This window comes from Mobula birostris, chromosome 5, assembly GCF_030028105.1.
Source record: "Mobula birostris isolate sMobBir1 chromosome 5, sMobBir1.hap1, whole genome shotgun sequence".
Taxonomy (NCBI): Eukaryota; Metazoa; Chordata; class Chondrichthyes; order Myliobatiformes; family Myliobatidae; genus Mobula; species Mobula birostris.
In genome coordinates, this window is record NC_092374.1 from 75,103,709 (window position 1) to 75,129,143 (window position 25,435).

Sequence of the window (25,435 nt, forward strand, 5' to 3'; positions counted from 1 at the left end):
CCAAATAAGGGACAAAAGTAACAGTCAAATCCCGGGACACTTGTTACATACCTCGTGGATATCTTGTGACTATCTTATGAGGATGATGTAATGGTCCTTTGGAGGTCACCTGATGTAATTTTCCCACCAATGTGAGGTCACGTGATGACCTGTTCTCCCCAGGTATATAAGTGTAGACCCCTGGTGACGCAGTTAGTTTTTCCAGTTAGAGCTTTAGCCAGATACTCTGCTCTGCTGCGTATTTGCTTTATGACGCAGTTTCGATTTAAAACGGAGTTTTACGTTCTATTGTAAGGTACAAAAGTGCTGGACCGGCAGTTTAACCAATTTCTGCCAGGATTTTCAGTAGTATTGGAGAGTGAAGACGGGAACCTGAAGGAGTCGTTTGACGATTGAAAGGATCGACCAGTATTGAATTCGTTCAAGAAAGAGTGATCTGCATGAGATAGCCTCTGCTAAAGGTGGCAGAAAAGGCTGTGCAGAATTTAGTATCTAGAGGAAAAGGTCAGTGCCTTTAATCCGTTTTATTTCCGTCGTCATGAATCCTGCAGACAAGGCAGGATCTGGCTGGGACTGGCGTGACGTCGTGTCTTCGAGGAATTCTTTACTTCAGGAAAGTCTCTCCTAATTGGCTGTATAAATCTCTTGGACTTTCGAATTTACCATTCTAAGAACTGTGTTTGAATTTACCACTTTAAGAACTGTTTTTGCATTTATCGCTTTAAGAACTAGTGCTGAGTGGCGGTTTGTTAAATGGCCGCATAGCAGTTTACTTCCGGTTAAGATTCTCATTTGTTTATTTTTTTATATATATTGAGCAGAGTTTAATAAATGTTTGATTGTCTTTATAAAACCTGACTCATTTCACTTCTATATTCATTGTTGCCGGTCACGTGACACCCCAGGAAAGACTACCATGACCACGAAGCCTTGCGCGGGCACCTGCGTGCGCATGCACATACGTGCCGATTTTTTTCCCCACAAATCGGTTTTGCCTTCATCTTCCCAACTATACTGTACATACATTATTTCTACTTTATATAGGCCGTGTATTTATCATAATCATTCCTGCTTTTACTATATGTTAGTGTTATTTATTTTCGGTTTTATGTGTTATCTGGTATGATTTGTTAGGTTATTTTTTGGGTCTGGGAATGCTCAAAAATTTTTCCTATATAAATTAATGGTAATTGCTTCTTCGCTTCACGCCATTTCAGCACGAAAGGTTTCATAGGAACGCTCTACCTTAGTGGGGGAAATATGGGACAAACCAATTTAGTCCAATATACGGGATGTCCCGGCAAATACGGGACAGTTGGCAACCTCATGTTCAAGTTCAACAGTGCGTGACAGGGAATGAGGAAAGGTGCAGCTGACTCATATCATTTCCTCACGGCCCAGGAACACATGCTTTGTGGCCCAGTACCAGTCCGCGGCCTGGTGGTTGGGGACCGCTGGGTTAGGGGTTAAAATCGGGGTTTGGTGGGTGGCAAGGCTTGAAGGGCCAGAAGGGCCTACTCTGCACTGCCTCGCAATAAGAATGAATAAATAAATAACCCTTAGGCATATCGGTGCGGGTAAGGATCCTGCCATTAACTGTAGATGTTACGGCATCATTGAATAATTAACTTGTTATATTACTTTTACATGAGGTTGTAGTTGGTAAAGTCTTTGTACATATGTCCTTAAAACTGCCCCTGGAAACCTACTTGAATTGTTGCAATTCTCCTGGTTAATGTATTACCATAGCATTTCCATAGTTTCAACCCACTACAATGAACAATTGGGGATGTATTTCCAAATCAGTGAACAGGATGTGATTTGGAGGGGAACTTGCAGGTGATTGTGGGAGTAGCCATTGAGAGTGGGCCAGTGTTAGAGTGGAGAGTTTAGGCTTTGCCTCACAGAGGCTTCGGCAGGAGAGGCAGAGACTGTAGGTAGATTTCTCATTTATTTTTTCTTTCTTTCTTTCTTCTTGCACAGTCTGAGCAGTGGGAATGCCAAGCATTGTGGAATGCTTCTCTTGCGGGATGTGGGAAGGCAGGGAGACCTTCAATGCCCCTGACAACTACACTTGCAATAAGTGCATCCAGCTGCAGCTTCTTTCAGAGTACGTTAAGGAACTGAATCAGCGCTGAACGAAGTCTGGATAATTCAGGACCCTGAAGGGTTGATCTACAGGGAATGCAGAGAGGTTGTTACATCCAAAGTGCAGAACAGGTGGTGATTGTCAGGAAGGGGAAAGGGGATAGGCAGCCAGTACAGAGTATTCCTTGGCTGTTCCCCTCAACAACAAGTATACCACTTTGGATACCGTTGGGGGGAGGGATGACCCAGCAGAGGAAAGCCACAGCGATAGGGGCTAGGGGATTCATTCATTAGGGGAACAGGCCGGAGGTTCTGTGCACGAGACTGAGATCCCCGGATGGATGGTATGTTGCTTCCCAGCTGCCAGGTCAGGGACATCTTGGATGCGGTCCACAGAATTCTTAAGCGTGAGGGTGAGCAGCCAGAGATCATGGTTCACGTTGGTATCAATGACATGGATGACAAGGTCCTGCAAAGTGAGGTCAGGAACTTAGGTGCTAAGTTAAAGGACAGAACCTCCAGGGTTGTGATCTCAGGACTGCTACCTGAGCCATGTGTGAGTGAGACCAGAAATAGGAAGATCATACAGTTTAACATGTGCCTAAGGAGATAGTGCAGGAAGGAGGGCTTCAGATTTTTGTATCATTGGGCTATCTTGCAGGGAAAGTGCTACCTCTACAGAAGGGACAGTTTGTACCTGAACTGCAGGGATACTACTATCCTTATTGGAAGGTTTGCTGATGCTACATTGGGGAGGGGATTTAAACTGGAGTTGTAGGGGGATGAGAACCAGACGCTAGAGCAAATAGAGGAGTGGTTGTAGGGAAAGATGTTGTTAAGCTTGCAAACAAAGTCAGGGTTCGAAAGATTGAGCATAGTGGGACTAATGCTCTGAGTTATGTTTATTTCAATGTAAGAAGTATTTTAGGAAAGGCGGATAAGGTTGATGCTGCAACTCCTGTTCCAGTGCATCATACACTTAGTGCTCCAGCCATCTCTGTATGTTACTGACCAAGCCAAAATTGCCTTTGTCAATTCTCTCTTAACTGGGTGAGCTCAGCTATCCAGGAAGTGGAAGTAAGTCAGGAGATCAGATACTTCGCTTATACTTCTGCAGCTGGAATGCAGAAGCAGTACTGGCCCATTACCATCATAGCCTTTCTGAGCGCTTCAAAGACAAGTTATCTGGGCAGGAGATGCCCACCGACCTTGAAAGTTTCATCCCTCTGATGCCCCGCTTTATCAAGTGATCATGGTGCATGCTGCTGGACTATTGTTTCTTTGGTGATTTGGTCTGAAACCTAAACAGCTTCACCACTCCTGAGCAGCAACAAATATTTTGCTCTGTGTCAGAGATGATGCAAGCTTTTCGTTTCCTCATGCTGTGTTGTCTCTAAATTTTTCACTTTGTTTCAGTCCAGTATGTGTAGTTATAGAAGGGAAGGAAGAACAGGCAGCTTGTTCTCAGTCTCTGGCACATTGACAGCTCTGATGAACTATAGCCATTTGCAAAAAGTATGGAGCGATAAGCTAGCAGTGCCTTGTAGCGGTCTTTTGCCTTCAGTGGGAAACTCTTAACAGTTCAATCGTTATTCCTGCTTCTCCATTTGCCTGTGGATACTGTGGACTGCTTGTCTGGTGTTTGAAATCATAGGCTCTAGCAAAGGCTTTGAATTCTGAGCAGCTGAATTATGGACCGTTGTCTGACACAAGTGTCTCTGGTATTCCATGATGAGTGAATATAGCTTTTTGCTGCTGAATAACTGCTGCCAAGGATGTAGTGCACAGCTTGGACATCTCAACATTCCATGAGTAGTAATCCACAATGAGTACATATTTGTCTCTTTTCAGCATGAAAATGCCCGTGTCTGCAATTTGCCATCAAAAGTCTGGGAACTCTATGGGGCAGAGGTCCAACATGATTTTTGTGCAGTTTTTTGCATTGCTTTACATAATCTCCCAGCTATGTCCTCAGACCAGGTCATCACACAGATTGCCTTGCTCTTAGGTGACATTTTCCAATGCCTTGATGTCCTTGGGGGATTTACTGATGATTTTAGTGTGCATAAAAGCAGGAATGATGAGTCTGGAATCCCATTATCAGCACACCTTCATCTCCTTCAAGCCAGTAAGGTCTGAGTTCATGAGCTCCTTTTGGTACAGCTGGCCATCCATTCTCACAGTATTGCATGACCTTGCTACACGTTTGGTCCTTTTTCAACTTAGCACGAATTTCATCCAATTTACTCTGTGATGCATGTACCTGAGCTAAGTAGATGTTGATATCTTCCATGAGGGCAGAGCCAACTTCTGTCAACTCATTTTGCTGGCACCCTTGACAGAGTGTCTGGTTTTATGAAAGATTTGCCGGGAAAATGTTCAATGTCATAACAGTATCACATACGCTTCATTCTGAATCATTGCAGATGTGGAGTTAAGCCATCCGAATGTTTCAAGCTGAAGAGACCAAAGAGACTTGTTTCAGGCAGGAATTTAGCACCTATCAAGGAGCAGCTGAGGTGTTCACAAGCCAGCATCTCCTTTTCGATTTGGGCATCACGCTGTTCAGTAGGAGTCTGTGCTCTAGATGCACACATCACTGCAGAATTGCATGAGCACTCTCCCTAGGCCAAAGGAAGAGGCATCTGCAGAGACCTTGATTGCTTTGTTCGGATCAAAGAACACCAATGTTGGTAGAAAGGTAACCTCTGCTGTAAGTGATGAGAATGACTTTTCCTGTGGTGCATCCCAGGTCCAAACATTTCTCTGAGAGAGAAGGTCACACAGTGGCTTTGCTTGCTCTGCCAAACCTGGAATGAACTTTCCCAGCTGGTTTACCATTCCAAGGAAGCTGTGGACCTCTGATATATTCATAGGCTGTTTCATGTTACGAACTCCTGCCAGTTTGCCTGAATCTAGTTGCACTCCCTCTGAGGACAGATGGTGGCCTAGGAACTACACCTCTAACTTTGCAAATTTGCATTTCATTTTCTTCAGGGTGATTCCAGCCTGTTTCTGTTTCTCCAAGACAGTTTCCACTCTTTTGTCATGTTCCTCACTTGAGTCTCCGAGGAAGAATATATTATCCATTTGGCAGTCCCTCCAAAATTTGATACATATACATCTAAAAGAGTTTAGAGACTGATGAGATGCCAAAAGGGAGTCTCCTGAAGGCAAAGTCTACATATGGTATGATAAAGGTCGTGAATTTCTGTGACTCAGGAGCTAAACAGAACCCTGAGCTTGCATCCAGTTTGGTGAAGAACTTTGCTCCACCCGGCATACCCAATGTGTGCTTAGCAGAAGGCAGAATAAACTTCTTCCCCCTCACTGCATTATTCAATTTTGTTAGATCAACACAGATCCTCACTGTGCATTTGGCTTGGCAACAGGGACAATACCCGCACACCAGTCAGTAGGTCCATTCACTCTATTTATAATGTCAAGCATCTCCATTATCTCAAGTTTAGCTTTGACTTTATTCATCAATAGGACTGAAATTTACCTCGCTGTGATTGGAGAGTAGGGTGTCACTCCTGGCCTCTGTTGGAAAAGATACTCCTCTTTCAGTACCCCAGGCCTGTGAACAACTCTGGGTACTTCTCCTGCTACTGAACATTGTTTAGTGAATCCAACCTTGTATTGAGGTTCAGCTTCTCAATGGTATGTCATCCCGTTAGTAGCGAAAGAAGATTCTGAACAACAGACACCCTCTTTTGACTGTTTCTCATTTTTACAGATGGAAGTAGTAAACATTCCTTTCACACTGAGCTTGTTTCCCTGGCCCGATGGGAACTTTCTTCATTGGGTTTAACATAATACCTATTTTCTTTGCCAGTTTTGTGAACAGGCATTTGGGGATGACTTTAACATCTGCCCCAGTGTCCATTTTGAATGTCACTGCTTCATTTTACCATGGAACTGTAGTACACCAGTCCTGCCTATTTGAATCCAGAGCCACAAGGAAAGCTCTCTCTATTGCATTGATGGCATTTCACTTCTTTTGCTGAACAGAGCTCTTTGATATGGAATGGAGACTTGCTGCAGCTCCAGCAGCTGAATATTTGACCTGCTCTTTGTTTTGCTCCTCTGTTTTATTTGACCTGTCACCTCTTTCTGACAGCAATTGTTTGTACCCTTCCTTTAGTACAGCTTCTAGCTTTACTCAGCATTGTTTTGTGCCCAAATTCTGCCTGCTGATGAAAATTCACACTCTGTCTGACCATAGTAATAACTTCCTCTAGTATGAAATTTGACTGCAACTGAAGTCTCCTTGACAATCTGGTTTCTAGAAGCCCAACAGCAATCCTGTCTCTAATGAGCTCATCTCTCAGAATTCCATATGGACAATTGTCTGACAGGGCTTACAATGCTGTGATGAAGTCCTTTATACTTTCAATCGGCCCCTGTTTTCTGGAACTGAACTTTACCCTCTCATATATTACATTTCACTTTCCCGTGAAATGTTCTTTAAATTTGTCCTGCACTGTTTAGTACTCCTTTTCCACAGGATCTGTCAGTCCTAATCCACCATGATATCACTTGCTTTCTCACCCATGCAGTATATCAGTGCGCTTACTTGATGCTCTTCTAAAGCCTGAGTGAGATTGCTTGCAACCCTAAATCTCTCAAAGTGCCTGAACCACTTCTTAAAGTGCACTGGTTTAGAAAAATCAAATGTCTCCGGGGGGGGGGGGGGCTTTATTACATAAGTAGATGTAGGTACTGCACCTCTGATGTTTGAATTTTCTCCCCATTTGGATAATAGTCTGTACTATTGTTCCATTTTCCAAAATGCATTATTAGGTTAGATTACAAGGACACGCAGTCCTCTTTTATTGTCATTTAGTGATGCATGCATTAAGAAATGATACAATATTCCTCCAGAATGATATCACAGAAACACAAGACAAACCAAGACTAAAAAAACTGACAAAAACCACGTAATTATAACATATAGTTACAACGGTGTAAAGCAATTCTGTAAATTGATAAAGAACAGACCATGGGCACAGTAAAAAAAAGTCTCAAAGTCTCTCGAAAGTCCCATCATCTCACGCAGACGGTAGAAGGAAGAAAGGCTCTACCTGCCAAAAACCTCCAGCGCCACAAGCTTGCCAATGTAGCACCCTGGAAGCACCCAACCACAGCCAACTCTTGAGTCCATCTCAAAACTTTGAACCTCCGACCAGCCTTCCGATACCGAGCACCATCTCTGCCCAGTGCTTCAACCCCGACATCCACTGCCTCTCCTTTGTCCACCCTGTTTGTTATTTCCTCAAAGAATTCTAACAGATCTGTCTGGCAAGATTTCCCCTTAAAGAAACCATGCGGACTTAAACTTATATTATCATTAGTCTCCAAGTACCCTGAAACTTTGTCCCTAATTATGGACTCCAACACTGTTCCAACCACTGAGATTAGGCTAATGGTCCTATAATTTCCTCTCTTTTGTCTTCTTCCCTTCTTGAAGAGTGGAATGACATTTGCAATTTTCCAGTCCTCCAGGACTATGCCAGAATCAAGTGATCCTTGAAAGATCATGACCAATGTATCTGTTATCTCTTCAGCAACCTCAATCAGAACTCTAGGATGTAGTCCATCTGGTCCTTAAGACCTTTCAGTTTGCCTAGCACTCTTTCCTTTGTAACAGCAATGGCACTCACTCCTGCTACCTGACACTCATGGACCTCTGACATACAGCTAGTGTCTTCCATAGTAAAGACTGAAACAAAGTGCTTATTAAGTTTATCGGTCATTTCTTTGTCCCCAAATACCACCTCGCCAGCATCTCTTTCCAGTGGTCCAATATCAACTCTCACCTCCCTTTTATTCTTTATATAACTGAAAAACTTTTCGTATCCTGCTTTATATTATCGGCTAGTTTGCCCTTATATTTCATCTTTTCCCTTCTTATAGCTTTTCTCGTTGCCTTTTGTTAGATTTTAAAAGCTTCCCAATCATCCAACTTCCCACTCACTTCTGCTACCTTATATGCTCTTTTCTTGGCTTTTATGCAGGTCTTAACTTCCCTTGTCAGCCACAGTTGTCTCACCCTCCTATTGGAGAACAACTTCTTCTGTGGGACATATCTATCCTATGCCTTGTGAACTATTCCCAGAAATTTCGACCACCTCTGTTCTGCTGCCATCTCCACCAGTATCCTCCTCTAATCCACCTGGGTAAGCTTCTCTTTCATGCCTCTGTAACTCCCTTTATTCCATTGCACCATTGATACTTGTGACTTATGCTTCACCCTCTCAAATTGCAGTATGAATTCAATCATATTATGATCTCTGCCTCCTAAGGTTATCTTTATGTTAAGCTAATAAAATCGGGGTTATTACACAACACCCAGTGTAAGATAGTCTTTCCCCTAGTAGGCTCAAGCACAAGCTGCTCGAAAAAGCCTTACACAGTGAGATGCTGGGCACTGAAGAATGAAGTAAAACAGAGGGGTTGGGAATACAGGTCCAGAATTTTTCTGAAAATGATGTCACAGATAGATAAGGTGTTAAAGAAAGTTTTTGGCACATTGGTCTTCATAAATCAAAGTACAGGGATGTTTTGTTGAAGTTGTATTAGTGAGGCCTAAATTTGAAGTATCGTGTGCAGTTTTGGTCACCTACAGTACCTACAAGAAAAATGTCAATAGGATTGAGAAAATGCAGGAAAAAATTACTAAGGATATTACCAGGTCTTGAGGACCTGTGTTATAGGCAAAGGTTGAATAGGTTAGGAGTTAATTCCCGACACCGTAGGAGAATGACGGAAGATTTGATACAGGTATACTAATTATGCGGGGTATAGATAGGGTAAATGCAAGCAGGCTTTTTGCACTGAGGTTGGGTGAGACTGGAACTGGGTGCAGGGGGGATGGATTAAGGACGAAAGGAGAAATGCTTGAGAGAAACACATGAGTGAGGGTCTTCTTCACTCAGAGGATGGTGCGAGTGTAGAAATAGCTGCAGCGGAAGCGGTGGATGTGGGTCTGATCTCAACATTTTAGATAAATTTCGATGGGTATATGGATGGGAGGGGTATGGTCCCGCGCAGGTCAATGGGACGAGGCAGATAAAGAGTTCGGCACAGACTAGATAGGCCGAAAGCCTTGTTTCTGTGCTCTGGTGTTCTAGGACTGCATGCATCTGATGATATTTTCTAAATTAAGTGTGTAACTGAGAACTAACCTTTAGTGAATGCATTGAGACTCACAGACCGATCACCATTCTTTCACCCCTGACAGAAGCCTCAAAACAGAAAAAAACGGAATTGTTGGGACTGCGACTGCGCGCACGCTCTCCGTCTCCCACCAATCAGAGCTGCGGTCTGTCTCCCGCGGTGGGGCCGCGCCACTCTCTGATTGGCTGCCGTTTGGACCGGAAACAGCGGAGGGAGCGCGAGTGAGCGGGAGTTGAGTTTGAAAGGAGCGAGCTTTGTTGGCTCTGGTACCGGTCTCGGTACGGTGTAGCGGCGACCGGCCACCGGCCCAATATCGGACCGGAGCTCCGCGCGGGATAAGCCGGAATTTGGTGGAGTGTAGCGGCCTAGCTCGGTGTGTTCAGGCAGGGCCGAGTGGATGGCGGGGGACTGGCGGAAGGAGTACCTGTGGAAGACGCTGCTGGCTCTCGGCTTCCCGCCGATCGGCGGCGAGCAGCGAACGGCGAACCGCATCGTCTTCAGCGGCGTGTAAGTGAATCGAAGCCCCTTTCTCGTACCTCGGCCTCTAGTGAGCCCTGCTCTGATGGGCAGATAGAGGAAAAGAGAGTGGAATGCCTCATTCAGTCCACATGAAGGGTCTCAGCCCAAAACATTGACTATCCACTTCCCTGCACACATGTTGCCTGACCTGTTCATTTTGTACAACGTCTTGTATATTGTGTCCTGACGAAGGGTCTCGGCCTGAAACGTCGACTGTACCTCTTCCTAGAGATGCTGCCTGGCCTGCTGCGTTCACCAGCAACTTTGATGTGTGTTGCTTGTATATTGTAGGTTGCTTTCCACTCCTTCCAACCTCCCACACCCTAAAGCAGCCCATTATTGCTGCTGTTAATATATGTTCTTATTCTTACTGCAATTGCCGTCGGTCTTGATGAACCTTTTGAAAGTCCAATTATGTTGCATCACCTGTATTTCCATCTTTATACACCTGTTACATTATTTTAAAATTCTGTCAAGTTGTGTGACTGTAAAGATCTAAATTTCAAACGCAGTCAGTGCCTAGGCTTTTACCCATCTGTATGAGTAGAAAATGCCAAAGGTTCATTGTGCATTTCCCTTGTTATATACTTTCTTATTCTTCCCTGGATGGAGAAAAGTCTCCCTGTCTTATTCCTAAGTGGCACACCTATTATTTGGAGACTGATCCCTTAGCCAGAGGAAAATGTCAACCCCATGTCCACACTGTAGAGCCCTCTAACAATTATGTGTATTTTAATGTGATTGCATCTTGCTCTTCAGAATTCTAAAGAATAAAGTTGACCTGCCCTCTTAGGCACCAATCTGGTGAATATTTGCCACACTTCCTAGCAAATAAATCTTTATTTTTGGGTTGGGAGAACAATATTTTACAGAATATTTCACTTGTTGATCCAATTGCTGCCAATATAATTGCAAGGTGTCTTCTAATGCTCAAATCCTCTTGTAACAATGTGCTGTTTGCTCTTATTACACCTGCATTTCAAAGTTCAAAGTACACATGCATCATCATATACAAACCTGAGATGTGGGCATACTTAACAAGTCATAACTACATAGTAGCTTAAGCAGAATCAATAAAAGACCACCCTACTAGGCCTTTCAACCAGAGTGCAGATAAATAAATAGTAATAAATAACAGGAGCACGAGAGGAAGAGTCCTTGAAAGTGAGTCCATTGGTTGTGGGAACATTTCAATGCATAAGCAAGTGAGTGTAGTTAACCTCTTTTGTTCAAAAGCCTGATGATTGAGAGGTAGTAACTGTTCTTTAACCTGATGGTGCGAGTCCTTAGGTTCTTGTACCTCGTTCCTGATGGCGGCAGTGAGAAGAGAGCACAACTTGGGTGGTGGGGATCCCTGATGATGGCTGCTGTTTTCCTTCAACAATGTTTCATGTGGATGTGCTCAATGGTTGTGATGCCCATGATTTACCCATGATGATCTGGGCTGAATTCACTACTTTTTGTAGGGTTTTCTCTTCAGGAGCATATTCAGCTATGATGCAGCCAGGCAATATACTCAACTATGCATTTATAGAAGTTTGTCAAAGTTTTAGATCCCGTGCCAAATCTCTGCAAACTCCTAAGGAAGCAGAGGTGCTGCCGTACTTTCTTCCTAATTGCACTTGTGTGCTGGGCCTAGGACCGGTCCTCTGAAACAGTAACACCTAGGAATTTAAAGTTGTTAACCCTCTCCACCTCTGTTCCTCTAATGAGTTCTGGCTCATGGACGTGGTTTCCCTCTCCTGAAATCTATAAGTTCCTTGGTCTTGCTGACATTGAGTGAGAAGTCTTTGTTATGACACCACTCAGCCAGATTTTCAATCTCCCTCCACTATGCTGATTCATCACCAGCTTTGATTTGAATTTTGGCCTTCAGTGGCTTGTGTGCAGGAGCATGCAGGTGCCTCTGAACATTGATATGTCTCAGTCTCTCATCATTTTGGGAGGTTGTGGAAAATGTTTTCTGTTTTTACGTTCTGGCGAATAACCTCCCCTACCTTGTAATTGCCCAGACACTTGGCTTCTCTATGCCACCATGAAGCTCTTTTGCATTCTCACTTTTTGCAATTCCTCTTGAGTTTTTTTTATTGTGAACAAACTTAAAAATTTAACATTTGGTCTCCTTAGCCAAATTGCTGTTACATTGTACCTATTTGGAGTCCAAGTGCCAGTCTGTAAGATATTTCACTCATTGCAGTCTGTCAACCTTTTATACTACTTTTAATCCATGCTAATGTATTATCACAATTCCATAGTTTGTAATTGTTCAGCAGCCTTCTGTGTTGAACCTTATAAAACACCTTATGAAAATCCAAATACTCAACATTTACTAATTTTCTGTCTAATAGACAACTCCTCAAAGATCTCCAGTAAATTGGTCAGACATGCGTTTCGTTTTCATCAAGATTCACTCCGCTTTACCTTATTTTGGTTGAAGGACATTATATCAAGACACTTAAAATAGATTGTAACATTTTGCCTTCTATTGATATCAGACTAACAATCTGATAGTTCCCTCTTCCTTTTCTGTTTCTTAACTAGTGGGGTTGCATTGGTTATCTTCCAAGCTGCAGGAACTAATCCAGAATTTATGTATTTATTTGTTTAGAGCAGTGGTTCTCAAAGTGGGTGAAATTGCCCCTCTGGGGGTGCTCGGTAGCAAGAGGGCAGCTGATGGATTACAGGATTAATTTAAGAAATGGATTACTTATTATAAGCATTCTATCCTCAGTGCCTTGTTGATTCTAATGATCACATCATCTCTTGTATAACACAAATCATTTAGAATTTGTTCTGTGTTCTTTTCTGATTCAGCTCAGGGAACTCGCTTATGCATTCATAAACAGGAGCCAATGCACATGTGTTGAAGGCCACAAGGAAGCACTTTATTAGAACTACCACAAATGTAATATAGAAAAAAAAAGTACAGTATTTGCAGCACAGAAATCACAGTAATACTTACCGTCCACTAAACCAACTGATCTCTGCAATTTCAAAGGTGGGGCCACAGATCCAACAATCTTACACGCCTTTTCTAGCTCCCTGTCTGTCGCTTAGCACTAGCAATGATCGTGACCCAGCCTAAGTCAAAGTTCTTCTACTGCGCATAGAAAGTGCTCCTTTATTATACACCCTTTAAGATTTTAAGATTCCTTTAAAGCATAACATAATTATTACCTAAGTACATTTTCATCCCTTGATTGTATCAGCTGCACCCCCTTATTTCTTATGACTTTCAGCCCAGACACATAATTTAGGAAAAGAGGAGACAAGAAGTCTGTAAGAAGGATGGCATTCTTCACTGATATCTCATCTTAAGATGTCCATTCAAGATAGAGACAAAGCATTGGTCAATAAGAGGGAAGCAATACACACAGAATGCTGGAGAAACTCCTGTTGAATGGTCTCAGACTGAAACGTTGATTATACTCTTTTCCATAGATGCTGCCTAGCCTGCTGAGTTCCTTAAGCATTTTGTGTGTGTTGCTTGGATTTCCAGCATCTGCAGATTTTCTCTTATTTGTCAATGAGGAAAAACAGGTCATTACCACATTCCAACCTGACACCATTTTGTCTTCAAACTTCTACTTTATTTTGCCATGTATAATTAAACTACTGTTCTCTTAGATCAGGGGTTCCCAACCTTTTTTATGCCACTGACCCTTACCAGTAATTGAGGGGTCTGTTTACTCCAGGTTGGGAACCCCTGTCTTAGACTTTGCTCAAAGCACGTTATAATTGGTAAAAGGCACATACATTTCTGTGTTTGACATATCATGGGAAATCTGGGCTGAATAAATTGTGCTCTTTCTGGGCCCGGCCCGTACATTATTGCCATTCAATACTGTTGTACAGTGTTTGCTAGTATGATTCCCACACTCGAATCATGCAGCGATGTCATTCCTGTGAATTGGCTTATGGCATTCAATGGAATTAAGTTCAGAATCCGCTCTTTAGAATGGTGTTGACTGCATTTCTCTAGTCCATGGCCCAACCAAGGTATCACTGCCCCTCTTTATGTACCTTCATACAGAACCAGGTTTTGCCTGAGTTATGATGTCATATTAACTTGCCCCTTAATTGATCACAATGTGTGAGGTTGGACTTTTAAACAATAGGTGATTGATTGTGGTTGTTAATCCATAATGAAAATGGCAGAAGCAGATACTTGCCCCCTGACAATCTCGAATTTCTGGTTTACTGCTGGTGTCTTCCACAATGAAGACTGACACAAACTACTTAATATGTTTGCCATTTTTTGTTGTCCCCCATTACTACCTCTCCAGTGTCATTTTGCAGCAGTCCAATATTCACTCTCGCCCCCTCTTTTACTCTTTAAACAATAGGCAATTTTCCCTCGTTGTTAATCCATGACGAAAATGGTAGAAGCAGACCAGATGAAAAAGAAATGTAGACAGTATAGTATGGAATATCTGAAGTTTGAATTTATATTGCACCAAACAACCAGTAGCAGCAATCTGTCTATTGTGTGAAAAAGAATTTCCAAATGAGGAAATGAAACTGTCCAGGCTCCTTGAATATTTGAAGAGAATAAACTCCAATAAACCAAACAAGAACTTGGCTTTTCAGTCATTTAATGAAAACTGTCTAAAGCAGAAAGCAACTTCAAAACATGTTTGTCAGCACTTCATGACAAAACAATGATGGTTTGTATGCTTCATGCAAAATTTCATTGTTAAATATGGAAAGCACCATGGGGAGCAAGGACATGGCAGACCAATTGAATAATTACTTTGGTTCTGTCTTCACTAAGGAGGACATAAATAATCTTCCAGAAATAGTAGGGGACAGAGGGTCCAGTGAGATGGAGGAACTGAGCGAAATACATGTTAGTAGGGAAGTGGTGTTGGGTAAATTGAAGGGATTAAAGGCAGATAAATCCCGAGGGCCAGATGGTCTGCATCCCAGAGTGCTTAAGGAAGTAGCCCAAGAAATAGTGGATGCATTAGTGGTAATTTTTCAAAACTCGTTAGATTCTGGACTAGTTCCTGAGGATTGGAGGGTGGCTAATGTAACCCCACTTTTTAAAAAAGGATGGAGAGAGAAACCGGGGAATTATAGACCAGTTAGCCTAATGTCAGTGGTGGGGAAACTGCTGGAGTCAGTTATCAAGGATGTGATAACAGCACATTTGGAAAGCAGTAAAATCATCGGACAAAGTCAGCATGGATTTGTGAAAGGAAAATCATGTCTGACGAATCTCATAGAATTTTTTGAGGATGTAACTAGTGGAGTGGATAGGGGAGAACCAGTGGATGTGGTATATTTGGATTTTCAAAAGGCTTTTGACAAGGTCCCACACAGGAGATTAGTGTGCAAACTTAAAGCACACGGTATTGGGGGTAAGGTATTGATGTGGATAGAGAATTGGTTAGCAGACAGGAAGCAAAGAGTGGGAATAAACAGGACCTTTTCAGAATGGCAGGCAGTGACTAGTGGGGTACCACAAGGCTCAGTGCTGGGACTCCAGTTGTTTACAATATATATTAATAACTTGGATGAGGAAATTAAACGCAGCATCTCCAAGTTTGCGGATGACACGAAGCTGGGCGGCAGTGTTAGCTGTGAGGAGGATGCTAAGAGGATGCAGGGTGACTTGGATAGGTTGGGTGAGTGGGCAAATTCATGGTAGATGCAATTTAATATGGATAAATGTGAAGTTATCCACTTTGGTGGCAAAAATAGGAAAACAGATTATTATCTGAATGGTGGCCGATTAGGAAAAGGGGAGGTGCAACGAGACCTGGGTGTCATTATACACCAGTCATTGAAAGTGGGCATGCAGGTACAGCAGGTGGTGAAAAAGGCGAATGGTATGCTGGCATTTATAGCGAGAGGATTCGAATACAGGAGCAGGGAGGTACTACTGCAGTTGTACAAGGTCTTGGTGAGACCACACCTGGAGTATTGTGTGCAGTTTTGGTCCCCTAATCTGAGGAAAGACATCCATGCCATAGAGGGAGTATAAAGAAGGTTCACCAGATTGATTCCTGGGATGGCAGGACTTTCATATGAAGAAAGACTGGATGAACTGGGCTTGTACTCGTTGGAATTTAGAAGATTGAGGGGGGATCTGATTGAAACGTATAAAATCCTAAAGAGATTGGACAGGCTAGATGCAGGAAGATTGTTCCCGATGTTGGGGAAGTCCAGAACGAGGGGTCACAGTTTGAGGATAAAGGAGAAGCCTTTTAGGACTGAGATTAGGAAAAACTTCTTCACACAGAGAGTGGTGAATCTGTAGAATTCTCTGCCACAGGAAACAGTTGAGGCCAGTTCATTGGCTATATTTAAGAGGGAGTTAGATATGGCCCTTGTGGCTACGGGGATCAGGGTGTATGGAGGGAAGGCTGGTTGCAGGGTTCTGAGTTGGATGATCAGCCATGATCATAATAAATGGCGATGCAGGCTTGAAGGGCCGAATGGCCTACTCCTGCACCTATTTTCTATGTTTCTATACAATTGGAGATGAACTGATTTTGCCAGCAGTAAGTGAGGTTTTGAGTATGGTTTTGCATAAGTCACCAGACCAAATAATTAAAGCAGTTCCTCTCAGCAACAGCTGTGTCCTAAGACAAGTTGATGAAATGTCTGAGAATGTGGAAGACACATTGTGTAACATACACTTATACACTTAGGACAACAGATTTTGTTCTGCAGTCGGATGAGTCAACTTTGCCAGGAATCAAATCTTTGCTTCTTTGTTATGCTCATTTCATAGAAGATAAAAGCATGACTTGAGTTCCCTGGCCCCCACCGCTTTATTTTCACCATGGATGTCCAGTCCTTATATACTTCCATCCCCCATCAGGAAGGTCTTAAAGCTCTACGCTTCTTTTTGGATTCCAGACCTAATCATTTCCCCTCTACCACCACTCTGCTCCGTCTAGCGGAATTAGTCCTTACTCTTAATAATTTCTCCTTTGGCTCCTTCCACTTCCTCCAAACTAAAGGTGTAGCTATGGGCACCCGTATGGGTCCTAGCTATGCCTGCCTTTTTGTTGGGTTTGTGGAACAATCTATGTTCCGTGCCTATTCTGGTATCTGTCCCCCACTTTTCCTTCGCTACATCGACGACTGCATTGGCGCTGCTTCCTGCACGCATGCAGAACTCGTTGACTTTGTTAACTTTGCCTCCAACTTTCACCCTGCCCTCAAGTTTACCTGGTCCATTTCCGACACCTCCCTCCCCTTTCTAGATCTTTCTGTCTCTGTCTCTGGAGACAGCTTATCCACTGATGTCTACTATAAGCCTACTGACTCTCACAGCTATCTGGACTATTCCTCTTCTCACCCTGTCTCTTGCAAAAACGCTATCCCCTTCTCACAATTCCTCCGTCTCCGCCGCATCTGCTCTCAGGATGAGGCTTTTCATTCTAGGACGAGGGAGCTGTCTTCCTTTTTTAAAGAAGGGGGCTTCCCTTCCTCCACTAGCAACTCTGCTCTTAAACGCATCTCCCCCATTTCACATATATCTGCTCTCACTCCATCCTCTTGCCACCCCACTAGGAATAGGGTTCCCCTGGTCCTCACCTACCACCCCACCAGCCTCCGGGTCCAACATATTATTCTCCGTAACTTCCGCCACCTCCCAATGGGATCCCACCACTAAGCACATCTTTCCCTCCCCCCCCCCCACTGCATTCCGCAGGGATCGCTCCCTACACAACTCCCTTGTCCATTCGTCCCCCCCATCCCTCCCCACTGATCTCCCTCCTGGCACTTATCCGTGTAAGTGGAACAAGTGCTACACATGCCCTTACACTTCCTCCCTTACCACCATTCAGGGCCCCAAACAGTCCTTCCAGGTGAGGCAACACTTCACCTGTGAGTCGACTGGGGTGATATACTGCATCCGGTGCTCCCGATGTGGCCTTTTATATATTGGCGAGACCCGACGCAGACTGGGAGACCGCTTTGCTGAACACCTACACTCTGTCCGCCAGAGAAAGCAGGATCTCCCAGTGGCCACACATTTTAATTCCACATCCCATTCCCATTCTGACATGTCCATCCACGGCCTCCTCTACTGTAAAGATGAAGCCACACTCAGGTTGGAGAAACAACACCTTATATTCCATCTGGGTAGCCTCCAACCTGATGGCATGAACATCGACTTCTCTAACTTCCGCTAAGGCCCCACCTCCCCCTCGTATCCCATCTGTTACTTATTTTTATGCACACATTCTTTCTCTCACTCTCCTTTTTCTCCCTCTGTCCCTCTGAATATACCTCTTGCTCATCCTCTGGGTCCCCCCCCCATTGTCTTTCTTCATGATCCTCTCGTATCCCCTTTTGCCAATCACCTGTCCAGCTCTTGGCTCCATCCCTCCCCCTCCTGTCTTCTCCTATCATTTTGGATCTCCCCCTACCCCTCCAACTTTCAAATCCCTTATTCACTCTTCCTTCAGTTAGTCCTGACGAAGGGTCTCGGCCTAAAACGTCGACTGCACCTCTTCCTACAGATGCTGCCTGGCCTGCTGAGTTCACCAGCAACTTTAATGTGTGTTGCTTGAATTTTCAGCATCTGCAGAATTCCTGTTGTTACTTGAGTTATTTGCAAGGGGTCTAGAAACATTTACAAAGGGGGAGTCAATATTTCAGGTTGTTGAGCAATTTTTCAAAGAGATGGAAAATCTGTCATTACAGAGGAAAAAAATAACTGGGCCCAGAACCCACGCAGACTTGTAGTCTGAAGACCGAAGTGGTGGGCTCCACAATTTATTAAATACTGTTATCATTGTGGTAATTGGAATCAAGTTCCATGCTCTCATTCTGGACTATTTCAAGAGCTTTGCATTGACAATAATGAACAGTTTGAAAGCTTGCTGTTGTACACAGAAGTCGGATGGCTCTCAAAAGGAAACAAGCGCTTTTGTAGCAGCAGCTCGAACAAATCAACGCTTCTAGTGACCACATGGGGAGTTATCCTGTATAACGTACCCTCTGATCAATCCAGTAATAATGTTCCAAAAGTCAAAGAAGTGTATTTGATCCTTTATTAGCATCTAGCAAAAGTATACAATCTTGAAGCGATATTAAACAAACTTAAGCAGACTTAAGTGATTTCAAGTGTAATTAGAAGTTAAGCAGTCAACAAAAGGTATGACACCCAAAAGTCCCCAGCTCTAAACTGAAGAAACAAAGCCCTTCACTTTTACCATGTCCCCACCTGTGTAACTAGCTACCATAATAAATGTGCAACACGGAATACAACGCAGATAGAAAACAGATGCATGTCTCCTACAGCTTTTATGTGTTTTTGAAACTTATTAAAATTACTTGAAGGCTCGAATGCTTCATTCAATAATCAACTCGAGCATTAGGCAGGAGCACTGTTTTTTGTCAGAATTGTTCGAAAGTTTTAATGAAATCAATCTTCAGTTGCAAGGAACTTGTGTGACTGTCAAATCAGCCGTCTCCACATTTCTGTGTAAGTTAACTCTATTTAAGTACGGCATTGACTGTTGCCACCTCTTCCAATTTCTGAGCCTCTGAGTTGGAGGAAAAAGAAAAAATACCAAATGACAATCTTCAAGTATACTGTATCCACCTGGGTGAGCTGCATAAAGGCATGCCAGAGATTTCAGGATCTTGATCCAAATCCCAGATCTGGAATCTGGAGTAAATCAGGCCTTTTTTTCTATTGTGCCACACAGGATAGTTCCCTTTTTTTAATAACATGGAAAACTATCAAGTTCAAATAAATCAATGGATCACATAATTGTTGTGTTGTTCAAATTGGTCAGGAACTGATAAAAAGAAATTGGTTATTGAGAAAAGTGTTAAACCTTGATGCTTTCAAGGGTACTATGCTAATAAGTGCATGATATCGAGCTACAGTGTCAAAAATCTGCAGCACGGTGGCTAAATTTTTCATACAACTAATATTAAAGATAATAGTGTATTTCTTTAAACAGGGATATGTTTGACAAGCCAAATGTGGAAGCCTTCCATATTGTTGCATACCACTTGTTCTTGCAACTGGACCAAATGCGTGCCAATGTTGTCTTCAGGTAAGATGGGGAGTTATGTTTGTTAATTGATACAAACATTGCTTAATGTTAACTAGCAATTTTGTACTTGATTAAAGATTTATTAAAAATAAAACTCTCTCTAAAGCTTCCACATCCTTCCCATAAGGAGATGACCAGACCTGAACATCATACTCCCAACTGTGGCCTAACTAAAAGCAACATTACCTTGTGGCTCTTGAACTCAATCACCCAACAAATGAAAGCCAGCACACCAAATGCCTTGCTAACCACCATTTCAACTTTCACTTTCAACTTCGATCTTCCAGAATATATCACTTCACACTTTACTGGATTAAATTCCTTATGCCAGTCTCTTCCCAGCTCTGCATTTATATCCTGTCGTAACCTAGCTTTTACACTGTCTACGACTCCTCAGACTTTCATGACATTTGCAAATTTACTAACCCGCCCCTCCACTTCCAAGATATTTATAAAAATCATGAAAAACATGGATCCTTTAACAGATCCCTGCAGATCATCATTAGTCACTGACCTCCAGGAAGAATACTACCACCTCCTACCTTCTGTGAGCAAGCCAATTCCAAATCCATGCAGACAGGTTTCCATGAATCCCATGTCTCTCGGCTTACTGGATGAGCCTTCCATTATCAAAACATCTTATTAAAATCCATAAGCACCACATTCATGCTCTATCTTCAACAATTTGATTTCTCAATTCCTCAAAACTCAAATCAGACTCGAAGAAGCGTGACCTGCCCTTCACTGAGCCATGCTGACTATCCCTATCAGAATATGTTTTTCCAAATGCTTGTAAATCCTGTCTCTAAGAATTATCTACAATAGTTTGCCTACCATTGATGTAAGACCCACTGGTCTTTAATTCCCAGGATTATCCCCATTATCATTCTTGAACAATGGACATTTGTCATCCTCCAATCCTTTTGTACCACTCTTGTGGAAAGGGAAGATGTGAAGATCATTATCAATAACTTAACAATGTTCCCTCATTTCCTGTAGTAACCTGAGAGATACCCTGACTGGCCCTAGGACTTGTCTATCCTAATGTTTTTCATAAACTCCTATGCTGATCTCATATACATCTAAGTCCTTGTCCCTGGTAAACATGGAAGCAAAGTATTCATTAAGGACCTCTCTATCTCCTGCCACATACTTCTCTCTTTATCCCTGAGCAGTTTTACTGTCACTATACATTCTCCTTTGCTTCACTTGTGTAGTGTGCCTTGAAGTAGTCCTTAATTCATCTGGAAGCCATTCTTGTGTCTCCTAGTTCCTACATCCCGTGTTAAGCTCCTTCCTGGTTATCTTATAATTCTTAAGCACCCTACCTGAGTTTTGTGCCCTAATCCTTAAGTGTGATTCCTTTTCCTCTTGAAGAATTCTTCCACCTCTCTTGTTTACTGTAGTTTCTTTACCCTAACATGCTTTCCCTGTCTCATTGGAAGTGGTTCCTAAGCAGCCTCCACATTTCCATTGTGCATTTCCCCAGAGAACATCTGTACCAATTTATGCTCCAGAGTTCACTCTAATACAATTGTAGCAACACACATCAAAGTTGCTGGTGAACGCAGCAGGCCAGGCAGCATCTGTAGGAAGAGGTGCAGTCGATGTTTTAGGCCGAGACCCTTCGTCAGGACTAACTGAAGGAAGAGTGAGTAAGGGATTTGAGAGTTGGAGGGAGAGGGGGAGATCCAAAATGATAGGCGAAGACAGGAGGGAGAAGGATAGAGCCAAGAGCTGGACAGGTGATAGGCAAAAGGGGATACGAGAGGATCATGGGACAGGAGGTCTGGGAAGAAAGAAAAGGGGGGGGGGACCCAGAGGATGGGCAAGAGGTATATTCAGAGGGACAGAGGGAGAAAAAGGAGAGTGAGAGAAAGAATGTGTGCATAAAAATGAGTAACAGATGGGATACGAGGGGGAGGTGGGGCCTTAGCGGAAGTTAGAGAAGTCGATGTTCATGCCATCAGGTTGGAGGCTACCCAGATGGAATATAAGGTGTTGTTCCTCCAACCTGAGTGTGGCTTCATCTTTACAGTACAGGAGGCCGTGGATAGACATGTGAGAATGGGAGTGGGATGTGAAATTAAAATGTGTGGCCACTGGGAGATCCTGCTTTCTCTGGCGGACAGAGCGTAGATGTTCAGCAAAGCGGTCTTCCAGTCTGCGTCGGGTCTCGCCAATATATAAAAGGCCACATCGGGAGCACCGGATGCAGTATATCACCCCAGTCGACTCACAGGTGAAGTGTTGCCTCACCTGGAAGGACTGTTTGGGGCCCTGAATGGTGGTAAGGGAGGAAGTGTAAGGGCATGTGTGGCACTTGTTCCGCTTACACGGATAAGTGCCAGGAGGGAGATCAGTGGGGAGGGATGGGGGGGACGAATGGACAAGGGAGTTGCGTAGGGAGCGATCCCTGCGGAATGCAGAGAGTGGGGGAGGGAAAGATGTGCTTAGTGGTGGGATCCCGTTGGGAGGTGGCGGAAGTTACGGAGAATAATATGTTGGACCCGGAGGCTGGTGGGGTGGTAGGTGAGGACCAAGGGAACCCTATTCCTAGTGGGGTGGCGGGAGGATGGAGTGAGAGCAGATATACGTGAAATGGGGGAGATGCGTTTAAGAGCAGAGTTGCTAGTGGAGGAAGGGAAGCCCCCTTCTTTAAAAAAGGAAGACATCTCCCTCGTCCTAGAATGAAAAGCCTCATCCTGAGAGCAGATGCGGCAGAGACGGAGGAATTGCGAGAAGGGGATGGCGTTTTTGCAAGAGACAGGGTGAAAAGAGGAATAGTCCAGATAGCTGTGAGAGTCAGTAGGCTTATAGTAGACATCAGTGGATAAGCTGTCTCCAGAGACAGAGACAGAAAGATCTAGAAAGGGGAGGGAGGTGTCGGAAATGGACCAGGTAAACTTGAGGGCAGGGTGAAAGTTGGAGGCAAAGTTAACAAAGTCAACGAGTTCTGCATGAGTGCAGGAAGCAGCGCCAATGCAGTCGTCGGTGTAGCGAAGGAACAGTGGGGGACAGATACCAGAATAGGCACGGAACATAGATTGTTCCACAAACCCAACAAAAAGGCAGGCATAGCTAGGACCCATACGGGTGCCCATAGCTACACCTTTAGTTTGGAGGAAGTGGGAGGAGCCAAAGGAGAAATTATTAAGAGTAAGGACTAATTCTGCTAGACGGAGCAGAGTGGTGGTAGAGGGGAAATGATTAGGTCTGGAATCCAAAAAGAAGCGTAGAGCTTTAAGACCTTCCTGATGGGGGATGGAAGTATATAAGGACTGGACATCCATGGTGAAAGTAAAGCGGTGGGGGCCAGGGAACTTAAAACCATCGAAAAGTTTAAGAGCGTGAGAAGTGTCACGAACGTAGGTCGGAAGGGATTGAACAAGGGGGGATAAAACCGTGTCGAGGTATGCAGAAACGAGTTCGGTGGGGCAGGAGCAAGCTGAGACAATAGGTCGGCCAGGACAGACAGGTTTGTGGAGCTTGGGTAGGAGGTAGAAACGGGAAGTGCGGGGTGTGGGAACTATAAGGTTGGTAGCAGTGGATGGGAGATACCCTGAGCAGATAAAGTCGGTGATGGTGTGGGAGACAATGGCCTGGTGCTCCTTAGTGGGGTCACGATCGAGGGGTAACTAAGAGTAGGTATCCGCGAGTTGTCGCTGTGCCTTGGCAAGGTAGAGGTCAGTATGCCAGACTACAACAGCACCCCCCCTTATCGGCGGGTTTAATAATAAGGTTAGGATTAGTGCGGAGGGAGTGGAGAGCAGAGCGTTCCGAAGGAGTGAGGTTGGAATGAGGACAAGGTGCGGTGAAGTCAAGATGGTTGATGTCCCGTCGGCAATTAGCGATAAAGAGATCCAGAGCAGGCAGAAGACCAGAGTGGGGTGTCCATGAAGAAGAGGAGGGTTGAAGACGGGAGAAGGGGTCATCGGTGGGGGTGGAAGAGTCCTTGCCGAAGAAGTAGGCTCGGAGACGGAGACGGCGGAAGAAGAGTTCCGCATCATGGCGAACACGGAACTCGCTGAGGTGTGGGCGAAGGGGGACAAACGTGAGGCCCTTACTGTGAACAGAGCATTCTGCCTCCGACAGTTGAAGGTCGGAGGGGATGGTAAAGACCCGGCACGGATGAAAGCTGGGATCAGAGGGGGGGAGGGGGGAGGCTGGGTGTGTTAATGGAGAGGGGAGGGTTGGGGTGAGAGGAAGATGGAGCCTCTGAGGGCCCAGGAGTTGACGGTGGGATCTGAGGAAGACGGGGCTGTGGAGTGGTGGTGGGGGAAGGGGAGACGGGAGTCACAACAGCAGCACATAAAGACCTGGCAATTGTAATTATCTTCCCCCAATAAAAAAGCTTTCCCATATCATCTGCTTCTACTCTTGTCCATGGTTATGCTAAAGATCAGGGAGTTGTGGTCACCATCTTTGAAATGCTCTGGTACTGGAGTTGCTATTTCTGAAATGCTGTAGTACAGAGGTCTGTTACCTGACCAGGTTCAATTCCCATTACCAGATCCAGGATGGCCGATCCTCTAGTTGGTCAGTCCACAAACTATATCATGAATCCTTCCTGATTGTACATAACAAATTCTGTCCAATCTAAACCTTTTGCAACAAGGAGGTGCCAATCAATATTAGGGAAGTTGAAATTACCTATGACAACAACCCTGTTATTTTTGCATTTTTCCAAAGAATGGCTATTGAGGTCCTCTTCAATACTCTCAATAGAGTGATTGTCCCCTCCTTGTTTCTGCCTTCCACTCACATAGTTTCAGTGGATGATTCCTCCACGTCATCCTTCCTTTCAGCAACTATAACACTATCCCCGATTAGCAATGCTGCTCTCCCTGGCTCATTTACCTCTTTTGAAACATCTGAACCCTGGAGTATCAAGCAGCTTGATTAAAGCATGGTAGGTTTCCAATGTTTTCCAGTTAAATTGAAACATTTTCCCTTCCAAATACTGCCAGAATTGTTTGATATTTCAATTGTTTACTGTTCATTTGAATTGTTTCTTTTGAAAAGTTTAACGGAAATGTTTTATGCACAAGTATTTTTTTATTTAAGGGATTGTTGGCCTATTTTTGATAAGAAAAGTGCTGCATGCTTCAGAAAAGCATGTTATGAGTGGATGAAAAAGATTGCTGTAAGTAATTAAACACATGGTTGAATGCATATTACTATTGTTTAATAGAATTGGTTGCCTTTGTTGAACATGAAGATGCTAGACGTATTGTAATCAACATGAAGCTGCCTGATGTTCATTATTTTCATATATTGGTATACTTTTAGATTTTTTTTCTGCTTTTCAAAAACTTCCTCATCATAATGCTAAAAAGCCACTCTGACAAATTTTGTTTCTTAGTTACCAGCTCTCCATAACTTAAGACTATTTCTATCTAATACACTTTAATCTGACACCATCATCTCTACCAACACCACCACCAAACCTCAGTCTTTTTGTAGCTGGTACTTCATTGTTTAACTATCCTTGGCATCATAAATTTTGCCCACTTCCTAAGTCTTCACCATTTAGGTTTTCACCACCGTTTAGAAACCTATGATAGCTTGATTCAGCTGTTAAGACCAAGTCCAGATATTTTTTCTGC

At 43.7% G+C, this 25,435-nt stretch overlaps 1 protein-coding gene and 1 long non-coding RNA gene across 2 annotated transcripts in view; one reads left to right on the forward strand and one right to left on the reverse strand.

Annotated features, from left to right (window-relative positions):
- Positions 1 to 9,343, reverse strand: part of LOC140197269 (uncharacterized) — a 49,988-nt gene extending 40,645 nt beyond the window's left edge. Inside the window, exon 1 of the long non-coding RNA XR_011885901.1 lies at positions 9,279 to 9,343. This is a non-coding gene — a long non-coding RNA (uncharacterized lncRNA). The remainder of the gene's footprint in view (positions 1 to 9,278) is intronic.
- Positions 9,344 to 9,483: 140 nt separating this feature from the next.
- haus6 (HAUS augmin-like complex, subunit 6) overlaps positions 9,484 to 25,435 on the forward strand; it is a 61,696-nt gene continuing 45,744 nt past the window's right edge. Inside the window, exons 1-3 of the mRNA XM_072257192.1 lie at positions 9,484 to 9,777; positions 19,731 to 19,826; positions 24,894 to 24,972. Coding sequence (XP_072113293.1) covers positions 9,668 to 9,777; positions 19,731 to 19,826; positions 24,894 to 24,972 — 285 coding nt within the window. The 5' untranslated portion in view covers positions 9,484 to 9,667. The remainder of the gene's footprint in view (positions 9,778 to 19,730; positions 19,827 to 24,893; positions 24,973 to 25,435) is intronic.